The sequence below is a fragment of the Colletes gigas genome, unplaced genomic scaffold, assembly GCF_013123115.1.
Source record: "Colletes gigas isolate AHSC1104 unplaced genomic scaffold, ASM1312311v1 Colletes_gigas_Sc00003, whole genome shotgun sequence".
Lineage (NCBI taxonomy): Eukaryota > Metazoa > Arthropoda > Insecta > Hymenoptera > Colletidae > Colletes > Colletes gigas.
In genome coordinates this window covers 2,619,404-2,642,617 of record NW_025106632.1, presented here as the reverse complement: position 1 = coordinate 2,642,617, position 23,214 = coordinate 2,619,404, and the positions used below count along the sequence as shown (strand labels likewise).

Sequence of the window (23,214 nt, the reverse complement as noted above, 5' to 3'; positions counted from 1 at the left end):
TCATAGAGGTAAAAGTTTAATCCCCCGCGTGGACCATCTTTCGACACAATTTTTTCACCCCGCAACACTTGCACTTGTCTTTTGAAATACTTTCCATAGAAATCGATTCCTCGAGATCGAGCTTGCCGCAGAAATCATCGATCTTAAAATGGCCCGACGGCCATTGTCCCCGAAAAGGGGACCACGAGGTTTACGCTATTTTTATCCATTCCGTTTGATCCAAATTGACGAGTAACTGGCATTGTAGAAATAATGATAATAAGAACGGTAAATATATCCAATGTAGAATTCTGTTACGCAACGTAGAACGATGGCAACACGATCGAAACGATGATAGATTACAAATTGCGTAAAAGACGAGACGCAGCCAAGGCGGTGATATTAAACCTAAGCTCACTTTATATAAAAGGAATTGTTATCTGTTTATATCTTCAAGGCCTTTGATTACAAAGGCCCCGCGGTAAAGTAAGTAGAATGAAGAGAACAATCCCACTAGGAGGTGCAACCGTGTCCGTGTATCGGTTGTGCACAGGCGCGTGCAGCCGAGTGCAAACCGGAGCAGCATTTGTGTGCAAACCGCGTGGAGAAGGACGAGTCCATGCGAATATCGTGGTTATACTTACCCCAGCTTCCGCTGGACGCGTCCATCTTCAAAGCGGTTCGCGCCGGAGCCCGTTGATTCATCACGCCCCCTGCTTTAACCCTTTGATTGCTGGTCAAGGTCGACCAGAGTCTGACTTAGGCGCTTCGATCCTTCAACGCCACAGAATCGGACCATTTAAATCACTATTTATCGCCTGACACGTTGCTTGACACGTATTTTAACATATTGGGTCGCCACATCAGTTCCTACATTCTAAAATTTATGAGGATAAAATTTGTAATTTAATAGAAAAAAAACAAATTTTGTCTGATCAGGAGGTTTTTGATATTTTAAACTAACATCAAGGATTCGTGGAAATTTGAATCAAATTGATATTGTGTCGTTGCTTGAAACATAATTTAATATATTAGGTCAATCCGTGAGTTCCTATATTCTGAAATTGATGGGGATAAAATTTGTCTGGTCAGAAATTCATACAAATTTGAATCAAATAAATATTGTGTCATTGCTTGAAACACATTTTAATATATTAGGTCAATTCATGAGTTACTATATTCTGAAACTGATGAAAATAGTCCGTATCATTATATTGCATGAAAGAATTTCTAAAATACAGATCCGTTGCCAAACTATTTTCTTTTATAAATTATCGAATTTAATTTTAATACGAAACGCCTGTTCAGCGTCAGAGCGTTCCGAGGGGCAAATATAGCGACAGACATTTTTTTTCTAGGATATTTTTGTCGTAGACTTTGAACGTATCGACGATTTTTAAATGGAATATTTTAAGATACATCGATTATTCTCGGTCGTTCTGCGTACGAGATCGCGTGGGCGACAGACTTAAAAAATACTATCACTAAATACGAGATATCACGGCTTTTCTCGATTTAACGAAAGGGCCGTACGCATAACAATTTGCTCGAGTAATTAATTCGAGGACTTTGTTGTCCCTTTGAACGCGATTCGCGAACCACAGAAGCTCGGTAAATGGTGGGTGGTTCGCGTTAGAGGGTGATTACTCGGCGAGATAAAGCGAGAGTGATCCGTTTCACGGTTTCCGGGCGTGACGTCCTCGTGGAAATTAATGAAAGAGCAACGTTCGCGGCGTGGCTGGCTGTGACAGCGGTTCGAGGAGCGAAATTCCGTAAAAGGGGGAAAAACGAACGCGTTTCAGGGCGTCGATTACAGACCCGTTTCGGTGTTTTTTTTACCCGCCAGATTCTTATCGTTCCTCCTCGAAGACCGTGAGAGCTCTCGCGGAGCTTATCCCGCAATCAACCAAGTTTAGGAGCGAAGAGTGGCGAGAGGAACGATCCACAGGGCCCTTCGCTAAAGAAAACAGGCGTGGAGTTTGATTTCACGGTGGAAAATCCGTCGCGAAACGACGATTTCCCACCCACCGAGGAAACGAACTGGTTTTTCGAGATTAAAATGGAAGGAACAGAGTTTCTTGAATTCTCGTGGGCTCACAAAAGGCTATTTGAGTCGTAGATTTTAATTTCGAGACGAACAAAAGCAAAATTGCGACGCTGTTGTGGAAAGGGTAATCCAGTTTAAATTACGAATCTATTTATTGTAATTAAACGTTCGTTTTATACATCATATATGAAATGGAATTGGTCTGGCGTCCATATACAGGGTGTTCGGCCACCCCTGGAAGAAATTTTAATGCGAAGCTTCGTTAAAATGTTAATAAAAAATTAAATTATAAATTTCAAATCATTCTGAAAAAATTATTCTTATTTGAGGGTCTCAATTGCAATCATTTTTGATGAATAAACATACTCTCGAAGATACAACGAAATAAGGGATGATTCCACTTCTGAAGTCGAAAGAAAAGAGCACTTTTTCGTTCAAGATTTCCTTTTTGAGAGAATTGGATCTGGAAAATTTGACATACTTCGATGTCCAAGTTGTACTTTATTGCACCCCACTCTATATATGTCCATATTTATTGCAATATAAACACGTAGGATTCAGAATATTTTTGGCATCGATGAAGAAAATATTTCTCCCTTCTACGCAGGAATTTTATTTTTTTAATTTTGAACATCCTAATCCACTTTACTCTAAATGCAAAGCTTGCTTCATAAATCAGAGCTGTTCAAATGAAAGTCTTTCTAAAATTACACGCAGTATAATATCGATGAAAATAGCAAACTTTGCTCGATCAGGGTGGAACGAAAGGTGAAAAATCGTGGTAGCCACGAACGTTGCGAATGCTAATTACTTTATTCTTCGATGGCTCTTGTCCCCTGCTTGTTTCTCGCGTGTTTCGACAGGAGAAGAATTTAATTTCGTCCGAGGTGTAAATAACGCGTTCCCGTGGCGCGAAAGGGGGAATGCAAAGCGATACGTATCGGTGATTCGGTAAACATCGGTGATCCATATTTCACGGTCTATCTTTAAACGTCAATATAACCTCGTTAACCGTGTGTACCAGTCGAAATGTCGAACTTCCATCTGGAACGAGCCTCGAGCCGATAAGAATTTTACGGTACGCTGAAAAATTCTACTCTCGTGCCACATGACCCTCCAATCATCGTAATATTTAACGCTAACACGATCTTTCATCCTCCTCGAACTTTCATTACAGAAATTTAATTAGTTTGGAAGATTCGTCGACTCGAGGTGACTTTAATTTGATATACCATTCGCAATATCATACAAATTTTGCTTATTATTGAATAAACTTGACAACGGAGTCGATGAAGAAACGCAAATTGCTTAAATAATTGGGGTCAGGAACGATTTATTGGTTCATAAACGAAGTGGAATTTTTAGTGACGAGCGTAGGTTATCGTACAAGACTGAATATCTAATTCATTAAGAGTTTTGAAAGGAAAGGTTGGGTCAATTAAAACGCAAATGATAACTCTAGTATTCTTATCTAGCTTTTGTTTCTACTCCCATATTTTTCCTTTTGTCTTCGTACTCCGTATATTCCTGCACTTATTAACACAATTATTATTTCGTACATATCGTATTCTCGTAACATATATTTGCTTTCTATATTTCGGCGTATCGTTACTGTAATTATTTCTCGATCAATTTATATCAAGCACTTCGTACGATACGACTTTCACAAACATACCTTTCTTACTCGAGTCACATAAAGAATCGTGGGCCAAAAGGATGCCCGAAACAAAACGTGGCCACCGTTTCGCGTGGCAGATTAATTGCGCGGATATATTCTTAAAATGATTTTAACGAGATCTTCTGGCGTTAAAAATAAAAATTGAAAAGAAAAGTAGGTCCCGATCAATTAAGACACGCGACTCGGGGACGCGATTAATTACTCGGTCGCGCTGAATCACGGGACGGTCGAATATTTCGTGGACGTTCCCTCGTTTCCCCGGAGGGTTCATAAATATTGAACGGGCCGTTCCGCGCCCTCAAACGAGAATGTCGTTCGTTTAAATAATGGATGCTCGCGCGACGCCGCCGCACCGCGAGAAGAAAACCGGAGGACGCGATGGGAAGCTCATGATAAATTCGAATTCCACCGCGTAACAAATTATCCAAGCGGCTTCGCGATCGATCTTCCCATCCGGGGGGAATTATTTTCGCTAAACATTTCGCGCCCCTGAATTTTTCCAGAAACTTCTCTGGTCCGTTCAGGAGAATACTTAAATTTTCATGGAGTTTTGTAATTCAATTTCTACACGATTTCGTTAAAAAGAAAAGACACCAGAGATATTTCGAAACGTCAACTCGTAGGAGTTAAGAAATCAGACTCGAATGGAAGAATGATAAATATAGATGCTGTTAACAAGCTTCGAGTATTTACTACAAATTAATGATTATTAACGCAACGAGACGCTGAGTTGGAATATTTGAGAGGCTTCGTCTCGAGGGTTTCGATTTTCGAGTCGCGTGAAAGCATCGATACCGATGATCGACGTCTCGGAAAATTGATTTTCGCGCACTCGAGGTCCCCGCTGTATTTATGTGCTCGGTCGTGTCTGACCATTAACAGCCTGTTCCACTGTCGCCAACACACAATCCCAGCGAATAAACCGGGGCTCGAGGGTTGCTATCAACCTGGTCGCGCATAACTGAATGCAAAGTAACGGAGAAAAGAGTGAAGCACGAGGAACAATACTTATTACAATACAAATAGTTATTAAACGCCGGTAATTTATTCGCCGCGCGAAGATTCCACGGGAAATATCGCGAATATTTATCCGTCCTTCGATAAATATACGAAGTTGAACGCTCTATCGAGTGCCGCGACGAGAATGGCGGCCGAGTTTCGTTCCTTTCTCTCGCCAGTTTGCACAGAAATTAACGGAGCTGTGTCAATTGGGCGGATGCGTGAAGTCGTCGCGAAAAAATGCGTTCGACGGGGCGAACGCGCCACCGTGAAACCGATAAACGTCCGCGTACTCGTGAAACACGACGAACCGCGACGCCAAGATTTATCGTCAAGCGGGCTCCCGCTTAATTGTCGTCCTTAATTAAAGGTCGACGCGAGGAATCCGCGACGCATCCGGAGGAAATTTATTCCCCGCTCTTTTCTTTCCTATCTCAACGATTTCACTTTCTTTCGTTATTTAGTCAAAGATACGAATGCTCGGTCGTTGAAACCGAAAGATATTTAGAAATGATATGGATCTTTTTATTATAGAAAATAGAGGGATCGTCTCGATGAAAAATAGAAATTTTTTACACCTGATTTGAAAATACAGGTAAATTATTGTGGGGCTAGAAATATTGTATTTTAATATTGTGTATAATTTTATTTGTAAATTTCAGTTTTGCAGCCCCTAATTGGGGGTTGATTTTATTCCTATATTGGAACCTCGGAGCCTACATTTATTGCTTTTTTTGGAGTTGAGATACTTGAACATTTCGTATCAGAAACGTTTTGAACGAAATGTTAGGTTTGCAAATATGTATTTATTTAACTCCATTTGCTTCCATTTTTTTGTTACACGAAAACAAGTATTTAAATCAGGCATTATTTCTCTGTCATAATCATCTACATAATCATCTACATAAAATTCGAAACCGCTTATATCCTTGCACGAATTGTTACAGGTCTTAAAAAACAAAAATGTTAAATCTCAAGTGTCTTATTTCCTGAAGTTATTCAATATTAGTAACACAAAGATCTTCATGAAATTAATGCCAATAAAAATACTATTTAGAACATCCAACAAAATGTTTCAAAACCAAGTCGTAACTTGATCGAATGCTTGCATGAAACACCAATTTCAATTATCGAATTAGTCGGGGTCACGCGCAACGATCCACGCTGAATCGAACGAACTGCAAGCTGTTTAGAAATAGCAGGTCCCATTCGAAGCACGTGGAAGATTCCTAGGATTAATGTTCTGTTAATTTTTCATTCGCGTTGCAAATGGGATGAAAAATTCCGATCCCGTCGTTCGGCGTTTCTCATTCCGTATTCGTTACGGACTATGTTATTCTGATCACACGCGCGTCATTTGGCAGCACCGGTAATACCGGCTCTCGTACAACAATGTTATAAATCTACGTCACACGGTTACATAAATATTCGCGTTCTTTGCATTATCCAATCGCTCGAGATGTTCTAATAATATCGATATCGTCTAATGATCGTTTTGTCTGTTCTCGCGAGCCCGAAGCTGCTTCGTTAAAATCGTACGTGGACACAATGATCGGGAAGTCGGTTTAATTAGGCGCACGTGTGCTCGAGGAATCCTCCGTAGTCGTTCATTTTGAAGAAACGATTTATTCGCGCGAACTTTGTTCTACCTTATCGGTTGAAAAACAACGTTTCGCGTATCGGTAAAAATGTATCGATAATTTTTACCGATAGACAGCGCGTTGTTTTTCAGCCGATAAGGTAGAATAAAGTTCTGCGTTATCGAGCGTGGGAAAGAAATATTGGAGAAATAATCGATCGTAAATATTCGAGTTTCGAAACAGAATGCTCGAGGCAACATGTGAAACACAGAAACGGATGTAACGAGAACCAGCTAGGAAGGAAATGGATGCTTCTCGTTACGACGGTGGAAATATTCATCTTGAAAGGAAAACGAAACTTAATTACATCCAAGAATTATTAGTTTACGTTTCATATTACACATATAACGTTTCTTAAACAATGATACTGATATGCGTTTTCGAAAGACTCGTCGTTATAGGACTACTCGTGTCCCAGAAAATTGCTTATCAATCATGGGACTTGTCCCCGTTTCGGTTCATTGCCCACCAATCAAATTACTTTTCAATTGGTTAGCGGAGCAATTAAAAAAGTGCTGAACAATTAAAAACTAATTTGATTGGTGGGCAATGAACCGAAACGTGAACAACTACTGTTCGCGAGCAATGATCCGGAACACGAATAATCCTTGATATATTAGTGAATCTCCCTGTGAATACGCCAATTTATACTTGACTTGATGAAGTTGTAATATTTGTTCCATGAGGACACAGGTTTTTGGCTATGTAATTTATTTAAAAATTGTTCTTTACGTTTCGTCTTGGTCTCCATAAATGTATGGTTTCTATAAAAGGTACCCATTCGACGGTTCATTGTTCCACTTGCTACGGGATCGTTGAACAATTAGCAAAGTCAAAACGCTACTTCCGGCAACAGTTCCGTAAATTCGTTACGCGTCAACGATTAACGTGCCCACAACGGAACAATCGAGTCGCAACAAGTGTTTACATCGAACGGCCATTTGTCGTTCCGGTATTAACACCTCCGCGACTCGACTTTCTACGAGGAATAAAACATCGTCTCCGTAGCGGAGTTAAAATAGCTCTGACACGGACGGATCGTAAAAATATCGGGTCATCGTTCTGTGCACCACTGGGCTTCCCAAACGTTTTTAAAGTCAACCCCCTCCCCTCTAAACGAAAAAGACGATTAGACAATTAAAAGTTGGGCGATTAACACATTTAATATTCTGCAAAATTAAAATTTCTATTTTAGACCATCGTAAGCTTACTGAAAATCACAAATCCTATCCAAATTAATTTCCCTCGACGTCTCGACTCGAGAATTAACTTTTCTATCGAGCCAGTATCGAAGCAGAAAATCGGGAAAATCCAAGTAACATGTTTGTACGATTATCTTGAACCAATGTTTAGGAACAAAGTTATTTATTAAACGAGATAAGTGGTATGCACACATAGTGGTGTAACCACTTCAAGGATACTGGCACGTGTGTGCACCACAGTGTAGTTGGACAGAAACTCTTGTCGGAACCTTTGATGTTCGTGGCCCCGAATTCTGAGATCAGGGCCGGCTGTAAGCTAATTAGACCGATGGTTCCTAATTACGCTCGCTCCCAAGGAATACTCCTAGAGCAATCCACTCCAGCCTTTGTACGAAAATCTTCCAAACGATTAATAAATTAACAAATCCGGCCACCGCAACAAAAGTAATTCTAACCTTTCCCACTTGAACGTAAAATTTCATCCGAACGGTAACAATGAAAAGCAAATAAACAGGAACTCCTTTGCTCTCTGCTCAACTACTGAAAGGAGGATTGTTCCATTACCAATTTAACTTGGACCTCGTCCAATCCTTTCGTGCGTTTTGCGGTCCGAATCGTCGAAAAAGGTTGTTTTACCGTCAATTAGGATTTTCGAGTTACTCTTGCGCGTCGAACATCGCGGAGGAACGTAGTTTTTACGGAGCCTCGCGGTTACATTCTGTTCGATGTTGGCGGTACAAAAATGCTCGAGATTCCACGACTGATCGACCTGCCTCAAAGTTTTTGAGGGGGACCGTTCGAGTCGCGACGAGAGGTCGGGACCTCGTGAAACTCGTCCGCGATTTATCGAGAGGGCGTGGATGGTTCAAGAACTCTATTAGCCGGGATCATCTGCGGATTGATAGGAGGTCAACCCCGGTTTTTCTTCCCCGCCCCGCGAGGTCGAGCTTACGCATCGACTCGCGCGAACACGTTCACGTTGCCAGCTTGTGTGCGGGCAGCATTGATATTTATAAATAAATACGTCGGCCACGTGCCACGGGAGAAATGGAATAGCGTTTGGAGAGTGCCTTAACTCGACCAAGAAGCTTAAAACGGCCGCCACGGGGGGACGGAGGGGCTGAAACGAGCGAACGGAGGGGGGATCAAGGTAGGAAGAACATGCCAAACGACCGATGAAGCGCCTCGAACGAGATTGTTGCTTAATTTTCTTCGACCATCGGCGGAACTTGGACGGATTCCGAGGTGGAGGAGTTTCGAAATTTCGTGGGTTTCGCTCTGGTGTGGTCAATGGCCAGAAATGGGGATGCGGAGACGGTGGTCTTCTGGCGGATACTGATTTCGATGATGTTTTGTTCATCAATTTTGATCGAGATTCGAATTCAATTTGAACGTTTCGACTAGAGATCGAGCCCACAGGCTGAGTAAATTGAAAATTAAAATTGTAATATGAGAGAAACGTTTGTAATTGTATAGTGGATGGTTTAAAATTATAAATATTAATATTAAACTCATGAACAGTGCTCTCAACGGCGAAACGTTCAAGTTTCTAGCGAAATAGACTCCAATTCTAGACGCTAGATGCCACCAAACTCTCTATACCGACACTGTATACATATACCTACTCAGGTTAAAAGTCTGTGGATTTGTGATTCCCCTGTAACTCTTCGTGCTTTCCTCGAATTCGGATAAAATTTTGGTCAGTCACGCTTCGAGTCCCGATAGAAAATATAGGCTACTTGTTTCAAATTACAGTGCCCAGTAATGGTTTTAATCACTGACTGTTAAGTTGCTCGAGTGATCCAATTAAGTAGCTTGAATTTGTTACGAGCCAGTACACCGCGAAATCAATGTCGTTAATAAATAACTGATTCAAATGCCGTAACAAGACACTTGGACAATTACTTTGAACGATCGATGGTTGAAGAACGATCGAACATTCCCAAAAGACACCGATAAAATCGTTAACGGTCGAGAATGTAGTCGATCGATGCACGGGGAGGAACAATTTTGTTACGCTTCGTCCTCGGAAGCGACCCTCGAGGCCCAACGAGGAGGAAACGAGAAGAACAACAGCCCTCTATGCCGGTTACAACTACACGCGTTGCCGGCCATGCGAGTTCTGTGCGTCCACGGTGAAATTTTCCAGCGTTTTTCCAGGGATGAGCAACCCCACAAAATCGAAGGGCTGCAGAATTTAATATAAATAAGATGAGATAAAATTTCACGATTTTCAGAATTAATAAATTTTTACGAAAACTATTTAATATATAGTTTTCAACTTTTAAGTTCACCAAGTCATGGTAAAAATGATTGACAATATTACAATAGGTATTTGAAGCAAAAATACACATTTCCAATCTGTGAGTCTAGCAACTGGGTTGGTTTGTAATTCTAGTTCTATAGAAGAACATTTTTTCCAGAAGCATATCGATGTAATTGCAAACAATTAGTGATTATTTGAGAAACGAAGCACCTATAGTGGAACAGAAAAAATGCGGGTAGCAGGCAACGATCGCGTGAAATTTGACGGAAACTAATTTGCGATTTGGTGGCCGCTGGAACTAAACCAACGTGTACGTTTGCGTTATTGGTTTTTAAACTGCTGGTCTCCCTGTTTTAATTATCCGTTCGAACATGCAACGCGAAGGGTGGTTTTTATCGGGATACGGTTTAGCGTGCAACGTTGTTTTTCATCGATAGTGCAAAGCATCCTGTATCACACACATTATAATTTTCCAAGTTCTTTTCCTTCCAGGCGGACAGTAGAAGCGTCGATAAAACATTTCATTTCCGTTTCGTCCGAAATAAATTTTGTAAAATTGCTACAAATTTTTCGCACGTAAAACTAGCAATTTGATCACCTCATTGATGGCTCGAATGCAAGGTTTCGATCTTTCAAGTATTCCAGGTGTTTGTCAGATTCGTTGGCAGCCTTGTTGTATACATTGCCGAAGTATTTCAACACTGGCAATGTGTGTTGCATGAGTGATGAATAAACAAATGTTTTTAAGTGGGCCCAAAAATAAAAATCCACCGGATTTAAGTATTGGGAACGAGGAGGTCGACGTTAAAAAATCGTTCGTTCGAAATCTGGCTACTCCACTGAAGTCCCTCCACTAACCTGTGCAATTGATTACTCGAGATCGACTCGTTGATCTCCGAATCGAGGAAAACAAGTCAACGCTATCACCAACCATCGCTGATCGTACATTTACACCGAGTCGTTGTACTCGACTATAATGTATGCGATAAAATTGAAGTTTCCTTCGAGCACTGCCAAAAAGTATCACATAATTTCTCGAGAATAACTTTCGAAGGTCCACAAGGCTGAAGATTCTGTCTAAATCTTCATTGTAACAATTCATTTATTTACCGACTAAGTATCTCACATACGGCTCTCTCGTAAATAAATAAATCAAGAAACATGGACGAATACATGCTCATGATTGAGAAAAGGTATCCTCGACAGTGTTTGAGTCAAAAGTTGACAAAAAGAGTGATTTTTTTAGGGTTTAGCGGAGGAACTGGACGGACCTCGTTTGCCATGAACTCTTTTCGTTCATCGAGGACGGCATCTTCGCGGAATGGGATGACTCAAGCATGAATAACGAAAACTTTCGCAGTTTTCTTCTCTTTTTCCCGCTGTCGACCGTTCCTCATCGCGCAACCCCTCGCGAGGACCTTATAAACCTTTTCTTTATCATATAAACTGATCTCTTCGATTAGAACAAACAGGAAAAACTCAAAAAAATCTTCAGAAAATGATTCGACATAAAATTCATTAAAATGGACGTTTCTCTTTTAATATATGTATAAATTTTGTTGGAGAAACGGTCCACGAAATGGCCATTGCCTATTTCTTGGGCTGTCGTCATTTCCGTTTAATCGTCGACGGGGAGAGAGAACATGTTCGTTACGCTTTTAGAAGCGTCCTTTTTTGCGCTAACAATTTTTTCCCCCCGTTTTTCTCCCTTGGCTCGGGAGTGTTCGTCGTTGTCGATGCACGGGTTGCCTTTCGCGCCAATTAATAGGATTCGTATAGCCTGGCCTTCGACGATACCGCGATAATGAGTCGATGGAAATAACCGGGATTCGGATGATCTAATTTTGGTTCTATTTGAGAGCCTCGTTCGGGAAAGCAACCCCCGACGATGGCGGATAAAGCGAGCGCGCGGGAAATGGAACTCGTTCGAAAGCTGATGGTGTCGGAGGCGTTGGAACGGTTATCGAATCGCGTAATCGGGGCTACGGAATGTCCATTGTCGGTGAAAGAAAGGTACGGGGAACGTTTAACCCCTTTACTTGCACATTACAAACCTTTCGTGATAATTTTTTAACGGTTCGTTTCGTCGATGATTAACTCGACCGCCACGATGGCCACTGGTAATGAATGCTTCGAACGTGTAATTGTTCTAACTGGAAATCAACGTCACTGTAGCTAGAAATATTAAGGTAGTGAATATTCCTATTTTTCAGTGAATAATTTTGATAAATATTGAGGCCATTCTTGAACAGGAAAGACTGACGTGACAGTCAGAGTGTTGAATATGTAATCTTACAGTCGTTCTTCGGTGCTGAATGATTTATGTGGAGATAGTCGGAGAGAACGTATCGACAATTTTAATATCTCGATAACTTTTCGACCTTAGTTTCAGTTTCAAGGTTTGAGAATCGACTGTACACACGAGGGATGCAAAAAAAAATATATACGAAATTTTAAATGGCACTATTGTGAGCTATTACGTAGAAAGAATATATTTATTGTAACACAGATCATTTAGTAAAGGTATTTGAAGGACTTTTAGTAGTGCATTTTGAGATGAAATATTGGTTACCAGGTCCGATTAATCGTAGAATAATCTCCTCCCTATAGATCCACCTTCCTGCGGTCTATAAAGAGGAGATTAAACTGTAATCAATCAAACCCACTAGCCAACTTCTCATCTTTGCATATTACGTTCCACTTTGCCGCGAAGATATTAAATACGCGTCAAAATATATGTCATCGCGATTTGCAGAAAACCGAAAAGAATTAATAAATATTCACGGATTGGAAAGTGTAGATGATGGCAGTTCGTGCTCAATAATTTCAAATACGATACGACGACAGTATAAATGAGAGGATTTAGCAGATAAAATTCCAATTTTAGTAAATTTTACATCATTTCGTATCATAGAAGTAAAATGTTTCAAATTTAAATAGGTGAACTTTCTGTTCTTCGTCTTTTCGCCGTCGCTTATTGTCCAAATTGATCAAACGAGATTATGTATTTGTTGTATATATCGCCTTATGCAATAACTTTAAGGTTAAGTTTATAAGCATCGTTTGGCTACACTTCGCTTTTACGCAACTACGCGATTACTTTGTGATGTGTGTTGTGTACTTTGCACACTTTCTTCTAATTTACGTAATGAAAACGTCATAATAATAACAGTTATGAGATGTTTATAATCGATTTTTAATCCAAATAATACGATAATAATTTAGATTGTCGTTTGGTAGCAAATTGATCTTCGAATTTATTTAAAACGTTCTAACTAATAAGTTCTATGGAACCCTATTAAAATACACGATTATTTTCCACAGGAACCTGTTATAAATATTCCAAGATTCTCTTACTAGCAGTAAACTGAAAAATAGTTTATATTCCTGTTATAATTTTTTTATTTTAGAACACGGACTTGTTTACGCCCGTATTACTGCAACTTCCCCAAACAATTATCGTATACACCTTACCTGAACGCGTTTCATTAACGAGAAATCCGCCTAATGAAAATTTAACTTTTCCCCAAGCGGAATAAAAGTTCCCGCTTAATTGAAATTGTTCTTTACTTCAAGCAAAATAATTATTATTAACGGTCGCTCTATTGTTCGAACGTTGTATAGGTAGAGTCTACCTTTTTCTTATCGGAGAATTCTTCTATATCTATCGCGTCTATTGTATAAATATACTGGATTTAAAAAAAGTAACTATCCGAAGATTTCTTTATTTGAACGGTCTCCTTATTAGTTCCGATATTAAAGAGTTTACTCTAGCTTTATTACAGGAATAACACACAAACGTCAGGGATTATACTGTTTAAATTTGAGGAACATTCGACAGTGTAAATAACGTTAGTAATGCATTCCTTGGAAACACTGACAGTATAAACATCGCGAAAGTGTTCGAACCGGCGTAAAACTTTCAATATAAATATTGCTTCAGCATGGTAAAATATACACATTGACACGAACAGTCTATGGTATATCCTTTCGATGACCGACACCGTGAAATTTATTCCTAGGGGGACATAATCCGACATCAGAAACTGTAAACAGATATCTAGGTCAACTTCTCCTTTCCACTCTAACAAAATTAAATTAAATAAATTACCAAATATTCTCAAACTAGATATTGACATTATGACTCTCTGGACCAGTGAAATGTTCCTAGAAAAAAACGAGTTCGACGACCTGCGTTTCACGGTCGTTCGAAGTCAATATCTCAGAAAATATTAATTTTAAAAACTTTGCCTCTAAAAAAAACACCGAGATGGCGTCCTCTTGAAACCAAGATGGCCAAAAGTCGCTCGAGTGGTCTCGAGTGGGCTGTATAAAAAAAAAAAAACCAGTATATTATCTTGTACAGCAGTTTCTTCGAATTCCTGTTGGAAAGATGAGCGGACAAAAGAGCGAGGTCAGGTAGGAAATTCGACCTGGTGGCGACGGTGGACGTCGCGTTCAGGTATCGAAGAGTCGAGAGAAACAAACAGATGAGAACGACAGGCTTCCGTGGGGTGGTTGGTGACGATCCGGTGGAGGCTGCGGACCGAAATACACTCGCACGGCCGATTCTCACCAGCACAGCGGCGTTTTTCGTTGTACGTGCAGGCGACCACCATCTTAGAAGGTGGCCGTGCTATTTCAGGCGGGCCAGCCAGTGCCATGTAGCGAGACAGGTCCGTACGACGACTTCTGTTTACCCGTGGACCCTCGAATTTCCCTTCCTCGATCGTCGCGATCGACGTCCAAGCGTCGATGCATCGCGGATCGAGAGCGGTCGTCGCGCTCGACCAGCGTCTGCGATCGATTTCTAATGGCTCGCTCGGTCGAGAATAGTCGAGGAGACGTCGTACGCGCGGATGGAAAAAAGACAGACACCGTGGATAAATTTTTCAAACGGCGAAAATTCGTCTGATTATTTTTGCAACGGCGTCGAAACGGGGTTTGCGCCGCGATGGCCGCCGCCACGGTACTCGACGCGCGACGGATATAAGCCAGAAAGGGTCTTCACCCTCGAAACAGGTTGGATTCACTCCGCGGGCAGAGTAAATAGAGCCAGAAGCAGCTTGATAGATAGAGGAACGACCGCGGTAGAAGATTTTTAGGGACCGGGTCGACCCGGGAAAGTTATCACTGTTGTCTAAGGTTACGCGTACGCAACCGCGGATCAATCGAATCGCGAATGAACGAAAAACGATAACACCGATGATACAGGAAGTGGAATTTAACCTGAAGATAGATACGCACGTACGCGTGACACGAATATTCGCGATATGTTTACGACCCTCGTTTGGGAAGAATTGCTTGATATCGCGGGAAGTAGAACAGAGTTTGATTAGTTTTCGGAGGTGCTGGTATTCAGGAAATGGCAGGGGATTGTAGAAGAACGATATTGAAATATATATTTATCAAAATTATTAGAAATTAGAGAGAGAGAGTCAAGAGCTTATATATTCGTCTGTCCATATCTAAAAATTGCGTAAACAACATTTTCTGTGAAGTAAATACGACGCAAATTCGATCGAATCTTAATTAGTTCGATCGAAGAAAAGATACACATCTCGATCCATTCCGGATTATCGAGGTAAACGAACTGGAGTGCTCGCGAAGTCGATACAATAATATATTTATCAGGCGTTCGAGTTATGTAACATATAGGTTAGGCTCCGCACACATGTTCCAACGATGTAGCTGTTATTATATTACAAGATGTAAAGCTGGAGAAAGACAAGCTCGTTAGAAATTTATTCAAACTCGAACGTTCCGCAAGTCCCGAAATTCGATAGCGGGCGGAAGTCGAAGGAAGCAACAGACAACGGAACAACTCGCAAGAAAGTGGAACAAACGTTCTGGTTTCCCTAACGATAGAAGAAAAGATAGTAATATCGCGAAAAACTCGAATCGAAACAAAGTCGGGACGACTACAAAAGCGAGAAATTCGATACTTCTTGAGAACGAGCCCCGCAAAATGGAGCAAGCGTCGTGGAAAGGTTGGTGGGAGCGAAAAGCCGAGTCGACAGAAATTCAATAACCAGTAAAAGTTTCCGTGGCGGAGACGGTCTCTCTCTCTCTCTCTTTCTCTCTTTCTGACCACGCCAAGAAGAAACAGACAGCGAGCAGACGAAGCATCGTGAAATTAGAAGCTCGACAATAATTAATCTGGGTCGTTGGGTGGCGGAAAGGGGAATCGATGGGCGCGCGTTTTTCGACCGCCTCGAACCGCTTTTCCGTGACTGGTTCCGCATGGCCTGGGTATCTCGACGTCTGCCCCGAAGTCGTTAAGGACCCGGGGACAGCGAGACGTCGTCGACGGGACTTTTTGTCCCGAGGCGTTTCCAAGAGACGTGCAAGTGTTGACCTGAATAGCCCGAGCGGTCGCGCCGGACCAACTTTGCTACAGTCTCGTCTCTAACTAAGTTAACGCGTCGCAAAAAATATTTCGTTCGTTGGGAAAAAAACGTGGGACAACCGAAACAGCGATCGGATCCTACGTTCTCATGCTCAGTCGCGACGATGTTGGACCTGATCGCGTTAGACCATGTGTAAACACTGGAAAATTGATGAATTTTGTCTAGGTAAAATTAGAAACCACAGAATTCAGTGTGTAAACCCTGGAAAATTGGCTAACTTTGTCAGGAAAAATTAGGGACTGCAGATTCCAAGGTATAAACGTTATAAAATTGAGGAATTTTGTCAGGAAAAATTTGAGATCACAAAATCCAAGATATAAACATTGGAAAATTGATTAACTTTGTCAGGAAAAGTTAGAGGCTATAGAATCCAAGGTGTAAACACTGGAAAATTGGCTAATTTTGTTAGGAAAAATTAGGGACTACAGAATCCAAGACATAAACGCTGGAAAATTGACTAACATTGTCAGGAAAAATTAGAGGCTATGGAATCCAAGGTGTAAACACTGGAAAATTGAGTAACTTTGTTAGGAAAAATTAGGAACTACAGAATCCACGGTATGAACGTTATAAAATTGAGAAATTTTGTCAGGAAAAATTAGAGGCTATGGAATCCAAGGTATAAACACTGGAAAATTGACTAAGTTTGTTAGGAAAAATTAGGGACTACAGAATCCAAGGTATAAACGTTATAAAATTGAAGAATTTTGTCTGGAAAAATTTGAGATCACAAAATCCAAGATATAAACATTGGAAAATTGTCTAACTTTGTCAGAAAAAATTAGAGGCTATAGAATCCAAGGTGTAAACACTGGGAAAATTGACTAAGTTTGTTAGGAAAAATTAGGGACTACATAATCCAAGGTATAAACGTTATAAAATTGAGGAATTTTGTCAGGAAAAATTTGAGATCACAAAATCCAAGATATAAACATTGGAAAATTGATTTACTTTGTCAGGGAAAATTCGGGGCCACAAAATGCAAGATATAATCTCTAGAAAATTGATGAATTTTGTCAGGAAGAATTGGGGATCACAGAATCCAAGGTGTAAACCTTGTAAAATTGAGAAAAATTGATGAACTTTGTCAGGAGAAATTGGGGATCACAGGATCCAAGTTATAAACTTTGAAAAAAAGTGTCTGTTCGACGATGTTCATTAGGGTGATTATTCCAAGAATGAGTCAAACGTGGTACCTTTTCGCATACCTGGAAAAGGAAGACCCAAGTTTCCTTCCAGGTATACGAAACGTCCTCTGTAATTACAAGTTGTGAAAAGTCAGATTTCCAGAACTGACTGCTCAGGTTCTTGAGAGCTGACGTTTTGCAATTGTGTTTTTCAACGAAGTGTCAGGTAGGACAATCCATCGAAAATATTGAAAATTACAGAAAATTAAATCACCTTAAGTATCTTGCTCATTCTTGATGATAAATGAAAATGTTAAGTGTAAATATTTCATATTTTGTTAAAGTTCGTACGAGATTTCGTTTTCGAAAGAGACCATCGTGAAAGTTTTTGGAGCACGCGTACATTAGATTGCAAATCAACCAACGAGCCTGCCTTTTACTTACTTTTACCTGCGTCAGTGTTCGTAAACATTGATGGCAGTATGATGCAACATATTTTCTGTTGATCTTAAGATCTTCTAACTATTAGTTTACGTCAAGTTCTAGCAGATGACGAGATATAGGAACAGGAAGTATACTGATACTTGCATTATGAACTTTTGTGAACGTGCATCTATCTGCTGCAACTATTGGACGGCGATTAATTTTGCAGTATGATTGATTACATTTTACGAGAGAAATTTGAAATTTCATGGCGGTACAGTATCTTGGTCTCCAAGATCACGCGATCTTGATCATCGCACAAACTGGTGGTTAGAAAGTTTCGAGACGAATGTAAGATATTGCTGACATAAGTCTTAGATCAATGGAGAGAGATATACTGCAATCAATGTTTTCAAACATCAAGACAAATAGAACCAAATAGAGAAGAGACACGTTAATATTTAAATAAATGTTAATAGACTTAGGAATCTAGAAAAAAAATTAAATCAAAATTCGTATCTTGAATCTATGGAAATACAAACAAAGCTCACGGGTTGCAAAAGTTCGTTGATTAGAGATATACCTCTATTAATGTTTCATAAAAATAAACGTAAGAGTATCGATTCTCTTGATATCTTTAATATGATCTTCAAATATTTATTCTTGATATAATTTATTTTACTCAACTTGTGATCTTTTACTATCGAGACTGCAGAAAAATTTGCAAATTTAAGGTCCACGGTAAATACAAATATTTTCAATTTTAAGATCATTGTATTCTCCTAAATCAAATTAATATAAATGTGCAGTTTTAGCAGAAAACGAATGTTACATCCAATCTTATCGCTCCGTGCGTCTCCTACGAGATATTTTTACTATTCCGGCCTCGTGCGCTATGTTGATGGGCTGATAACTCTCGGCGGAACAAATAAAAATCATTATATCATCAAAGATACAATGTTTGCTAATGTCGTTTCCTTGATTCCCCAGTCTCAGGACACGTGGCGTTTCTAGAATAACTGGACAATCTTTAGAAATGTATTCTACGCTTTGCAACGACACAGAAAAAGCACGAAATTTGTACTCGTTCTTCGGAAAATGATCCACCGTCGAAAGTACCCGCAGAAATGAAATAAAAATTTTTCTTGGCTCTCGTGGATCTCGATAGATTCAAATTTATAAACGATCTAAAGTTTGTGTGAATAAAATTGACCCTTCCTTTACCGCGACTCCCACGCTCCACCCTTGAACAGTCGAATGCACTCTCGACTGCCAATTAACTATTGACGGTCGACAAATTCTTCGGAATATTCGAATGCCCATCGTTCGAACGAAGGCAAATACGCGTTCGCGGGGCGCGAATGAATCGTCGACGGGGGAATGGGGGAAGTGGCCGTCGAATCGGCGGTGGAATTAATTAAAGGTGAAAAGAAGGAGGCGCGTGCTTAGAGTCGGGGGTGGTTTACGGTCGTGGAATTTCGTGGACCAGAGGCTCGCATCGGGAGTCGAAGCGTGTCGAGAACCACGGCGTGACCCACTTGCTTAAACGCAGGCGAAATAATATTCCGCTTGGAAGGGAGTCAGCCGTTTCCATACGTACAGTCGGCTGCAATAATGCCCGTCCGCAGACTCCATTTTCCTAGCCCTCTCCCCTGGTCGTGCTTTTCTGAAACGAGGCTGCTGCAGCTGCGATCGATCAGCTGGAGACGAGCCTCTCCGTAACGACCTTAGTAAACCTACGATGGATAGACAAGACCCGAACACTCGTCCTGCGCCATTGTGCCGGATTATAACTTACAAGTTTAGACAAAATTCCCATTAACCCCTTCACATCTCTTCCCGCGACGCACACATCTCTTCAACATATACTTGAAGTTACAGAACTATACAGAAAATAATTTTATCGATGAAATCATAGGCACCCATATCCTAATTAAAAGAAAAAATTTATCTCCATAAATCTAGTGTTAATAGAAAATAATTCAAATATGGATTCATTTTAGCAGATTCCTTCCTTATCGATGGATTCCATAAAAGTGCTATCTTCCTTGGGGCATTTTGATCTTATTGCATTGCACCCTCTTCAGATATTAACCTAATCACTGTATCCCAGCCCAAGAAGGTTTTAACGATCATATAAAAATTTATCAGTCGGTAAATAAATCACTCGAAACGATTAATATTGGGATAATGAATTTTTGTAATCGATAGGGGTTGCTCGAACTCGAGGCTGTTTATTGTACGTGTGATTCGAATTCGAGGAGGTTGTTTCGCGATTGGGACAAGCATAAAGGGACAGAAGCGGCACTTTTTTAATGCCCCGCGAATACGGGACACGAGGCTTTGATGATTATTGTTGGCCGAATAATGGAGGGTTGCGGCGGCGACGAGGGGTGGAAACGCTTTCGAGAGTCGCAGCCACTTTGTTAATCATTGCAGACTATTAAATGCTGCTTGCTCGTCACGGGCTTTGTTTCGCCGAGTAACGAAATACTTTTTCCAGAGTGGTTTGCGTAACGATAATCTGGTGAAAGTATCGGTAGTTTATGCAGCAACAAACATTGTACACGTTCCTTTGTGCACGAACTCAAAAGTTCTTCTACTTTTGTAATTCTAACAGATCAAGTACTAAGTAACAAGGAAATAATGCGTAGATGCACACAAATAATTATAATTACTGTGCTATTGTACGGAGACTTAGTTTTATTTTGTCTAATAAAGAACATTAGTAATTAATATTTCATATATGATAAATAATTAAATACAGGATATTTAACTGAACCAATGCAGAAGTCCGTTATACCGAGAGCATGTGAAATAATAATCTTGGCACAATAGGCTATATAAAAAACACAGCGCGATACTTGACAATAGCCCGTATCACAACAGCAAAGCCGTAGTGGCTCGGAGCCAGTGGGAACAAGAAAGGAAGAGAAAAAGAAAAATGAGTATCGGTATCCAATATCTTTTCCGAACACTTATTTTACATTTTAACATTCGTATCTTTTACATTATTCTTGTTAGATTCGTGCGTATCTTTCTTCCCAAAAAAGTAACCATTGTGCACCAAAGTGACCACGTCGAGAAATGAGAATTACAATGTTTGTAAAATTGTAAAATCGTAAAAACGAATATTTGGGCGGCGTCCTTTCGAGCTTTCGATCATGTTAATGCAATATACAACGCATTTTGGCATAGCAACGCTCGCTTTTTGCCATTTCTATTTTTACATTGACTGGTCTAATTTGTAGTTTTTTGCTAATTTTACACTCCGTCAGGGATGGTTATTGTCCCGGTAGCTCGTTGTGCATTTTCGAAAATCCAAGCTCGCTACTTTTTCACCTTAAACGTTAGCAAATAAATATTTTCGAATATCTATATCACGGACTATCGATCCCCTTTTAATAGCGTTAGTTATATAACTATCTTTGCAAATAAACTGATAATCTAAATGTGCCAGCATAATTCGCAACTATTGCATCACTTCATATTTGTGGTGTTGTTACAAGTATTTTAGAAATTGCGTTATACAACCAATAAGGTATACAGTTTATTATCGTCGCTTAGATTTTTCATTATTTTCTTTCCATTTGGCGTTCGGCCATTTGGCAACGAATACTTTCATTTTTAATAAAAGGATACGAAAAAAATAAGAAAGATATCTGAATTATTTTCCCTGTCGAGTTACGGATACACCCAGCTCTGACGCGATAAAGAAACTTTATTGCATATTTGCATTGGGCAATATCGGAATCTATAAAATACACCTGCCATTGCTAGTGGCGTGTAATCAATCGAGTAATCGCTCGGATAATGGACGTTTCGATGTAATAGGTTGCTCAGGACGAGCAAGAAACGAAATCAAACGCAAATGATCGCGGAACGTGAGTGTCGAACGTTTCAACAAAGAGTGAAATTCTTCCACGAAACGCCGCGAGGCCATTAATGACTCCATTTTACGATCATCGTCCATCCGGTTACATCGGCGGTCTGTAGACGGTCTGCGGTATCTCATCGACGTGGAATTTACATTTTCCCCGAAGAGCCGCGCACCCACACGTTTTCCGGGGTAATTCCATCCCTGTGTATCGCGCGCGTAACACGTTTTGTTTCGTGCCCGCGTCGTGTGACTCACGCGGGACATTTTGAAACACGGTCACGTTTTGGCAAAAACAATGCACCTTATTACCAAGTGCAAGCGATCCCGGGGATTCGTCACATCCGTCTGCACGTTCCCAGAATGCGATTTTCAGGATTCCCAATTCAAGCCAGGGTTGTTCAACTATTTCGGTACGGGCGCCTTTGCGAGGAAATTGAATTTCTATCCTGGATCAGCCGATCCCTAGATCTTGATTTAATTTACAATCTATCTCGAATAAGCTTCTAAATATGATCTCTCGTCGAGTGGGCATGCCATGAATAGTAATACAACCAGAATATTGTTCTTATTTCGTAGAATATTGTAGCTTGGAACGAAAGAAAGGTCTAAAAATGTGACTCAAGATTACAATTGACATCCTTAAAATACAAATTTTAAATACTGACGTTATTTTATAATCTTAACATCTGTTACTAAATGTACTTAATATAATATAGTTTCAAAAAGTATAATATTTCGAAAATCTCAACTTAACCTCGCTTTCGTGAGAAGAGATTCGCGAGCCACCGTGTGAGAAAGTAAAATAAAAATTTGAAACGTAACTAGGTGGCGGGATGGAGGGTGATTAAGGTCAGCTGATTAACAGGAGGGTGGCTTTTTTGCAGGCACTTATCAAGGTCAATGGTACCATGGAATGAGGCACGGGTACGGCGTGAGAGCCAGCGCGCCGTTCGGTTTGGCGAGTCACTACAAACCGTCGAAGCAAGTCAGGGCTTCGTTGACGTCCCTGAGGAGCGCGGATGGAGGTGGACCGACAGCACCGACCCCGGAACCGACCGACAGAAGGGATCGCCGGGTCGACGACAGCAGGGGCGGTTTCGTGTTGAAGGCCAGGAGCGACGATCCCCCGGCGCGGAGGAAGAGCCTCACGGAGAAGTCGTTGAAGAAGGGTATACTCTCGGTAAATCGTAATTTCAATTCTACCGACAACCGTCCTTTCGACGTGCCCGCGCTTTGATTCGTATTCTCCACCTAAAAGTGAATCCCTCACGGAGAACTTCTAAGCGCGTCAGACGTTTGAAGGATGAAAACAATTCCAGGGCCTGAAAATCCGAAAACAAAGGAGCACGGGCGACCTGGAAAAGCGCGGCACCGGGGGCAGTATTAGAAGCAACGCCAGCTCCACGTCGTGGATGTCGACGGAGAGCTCGCAGAGTCAAGCCTCGGCGTCCGTTCACACTGACAGCAACGCGTCCTTTGTCATCGAGGTGAGTTTCTTCAAAGCAAACCTTTCGTGCTTCTGTACTACGCGCCCGCGAGAAGTTGGCTAGCGGAGCGGCACAG

At 40.7% G+C, this 23,214-nt stretch overlaps 1 protein-coding gene across 8 annotated transcripts in view; it reads left to right on the top strand.

Moving 5' to 3' along the window:
* The window catches only part of LOC122404851 (junctophilin-1), a 79,341-nt gene that overhangs the window by 33,585 nt on the left and 22,542 nt on the right, over positions 1 to 23,214 (top strand). For all 8 annotated transcript variants that reach the window (XM_043409139.1, XM_043409141.1, XM_043409144.1 and 5 more), the window contains 2 exons: positions 22,536 to 22,831; positions 22,971 to 23,138. In XM_043409139.1, the coding sequence (XP_043265074.1) occupies positions 22,536 to 22,831; positions 22,971 to 23,138 (464 nt within the window). The remainder of the gene's footprint in view (positions 1 to 22,535; positions 22,832 to 22,970; positions 23,139 to 23,214) is intronic.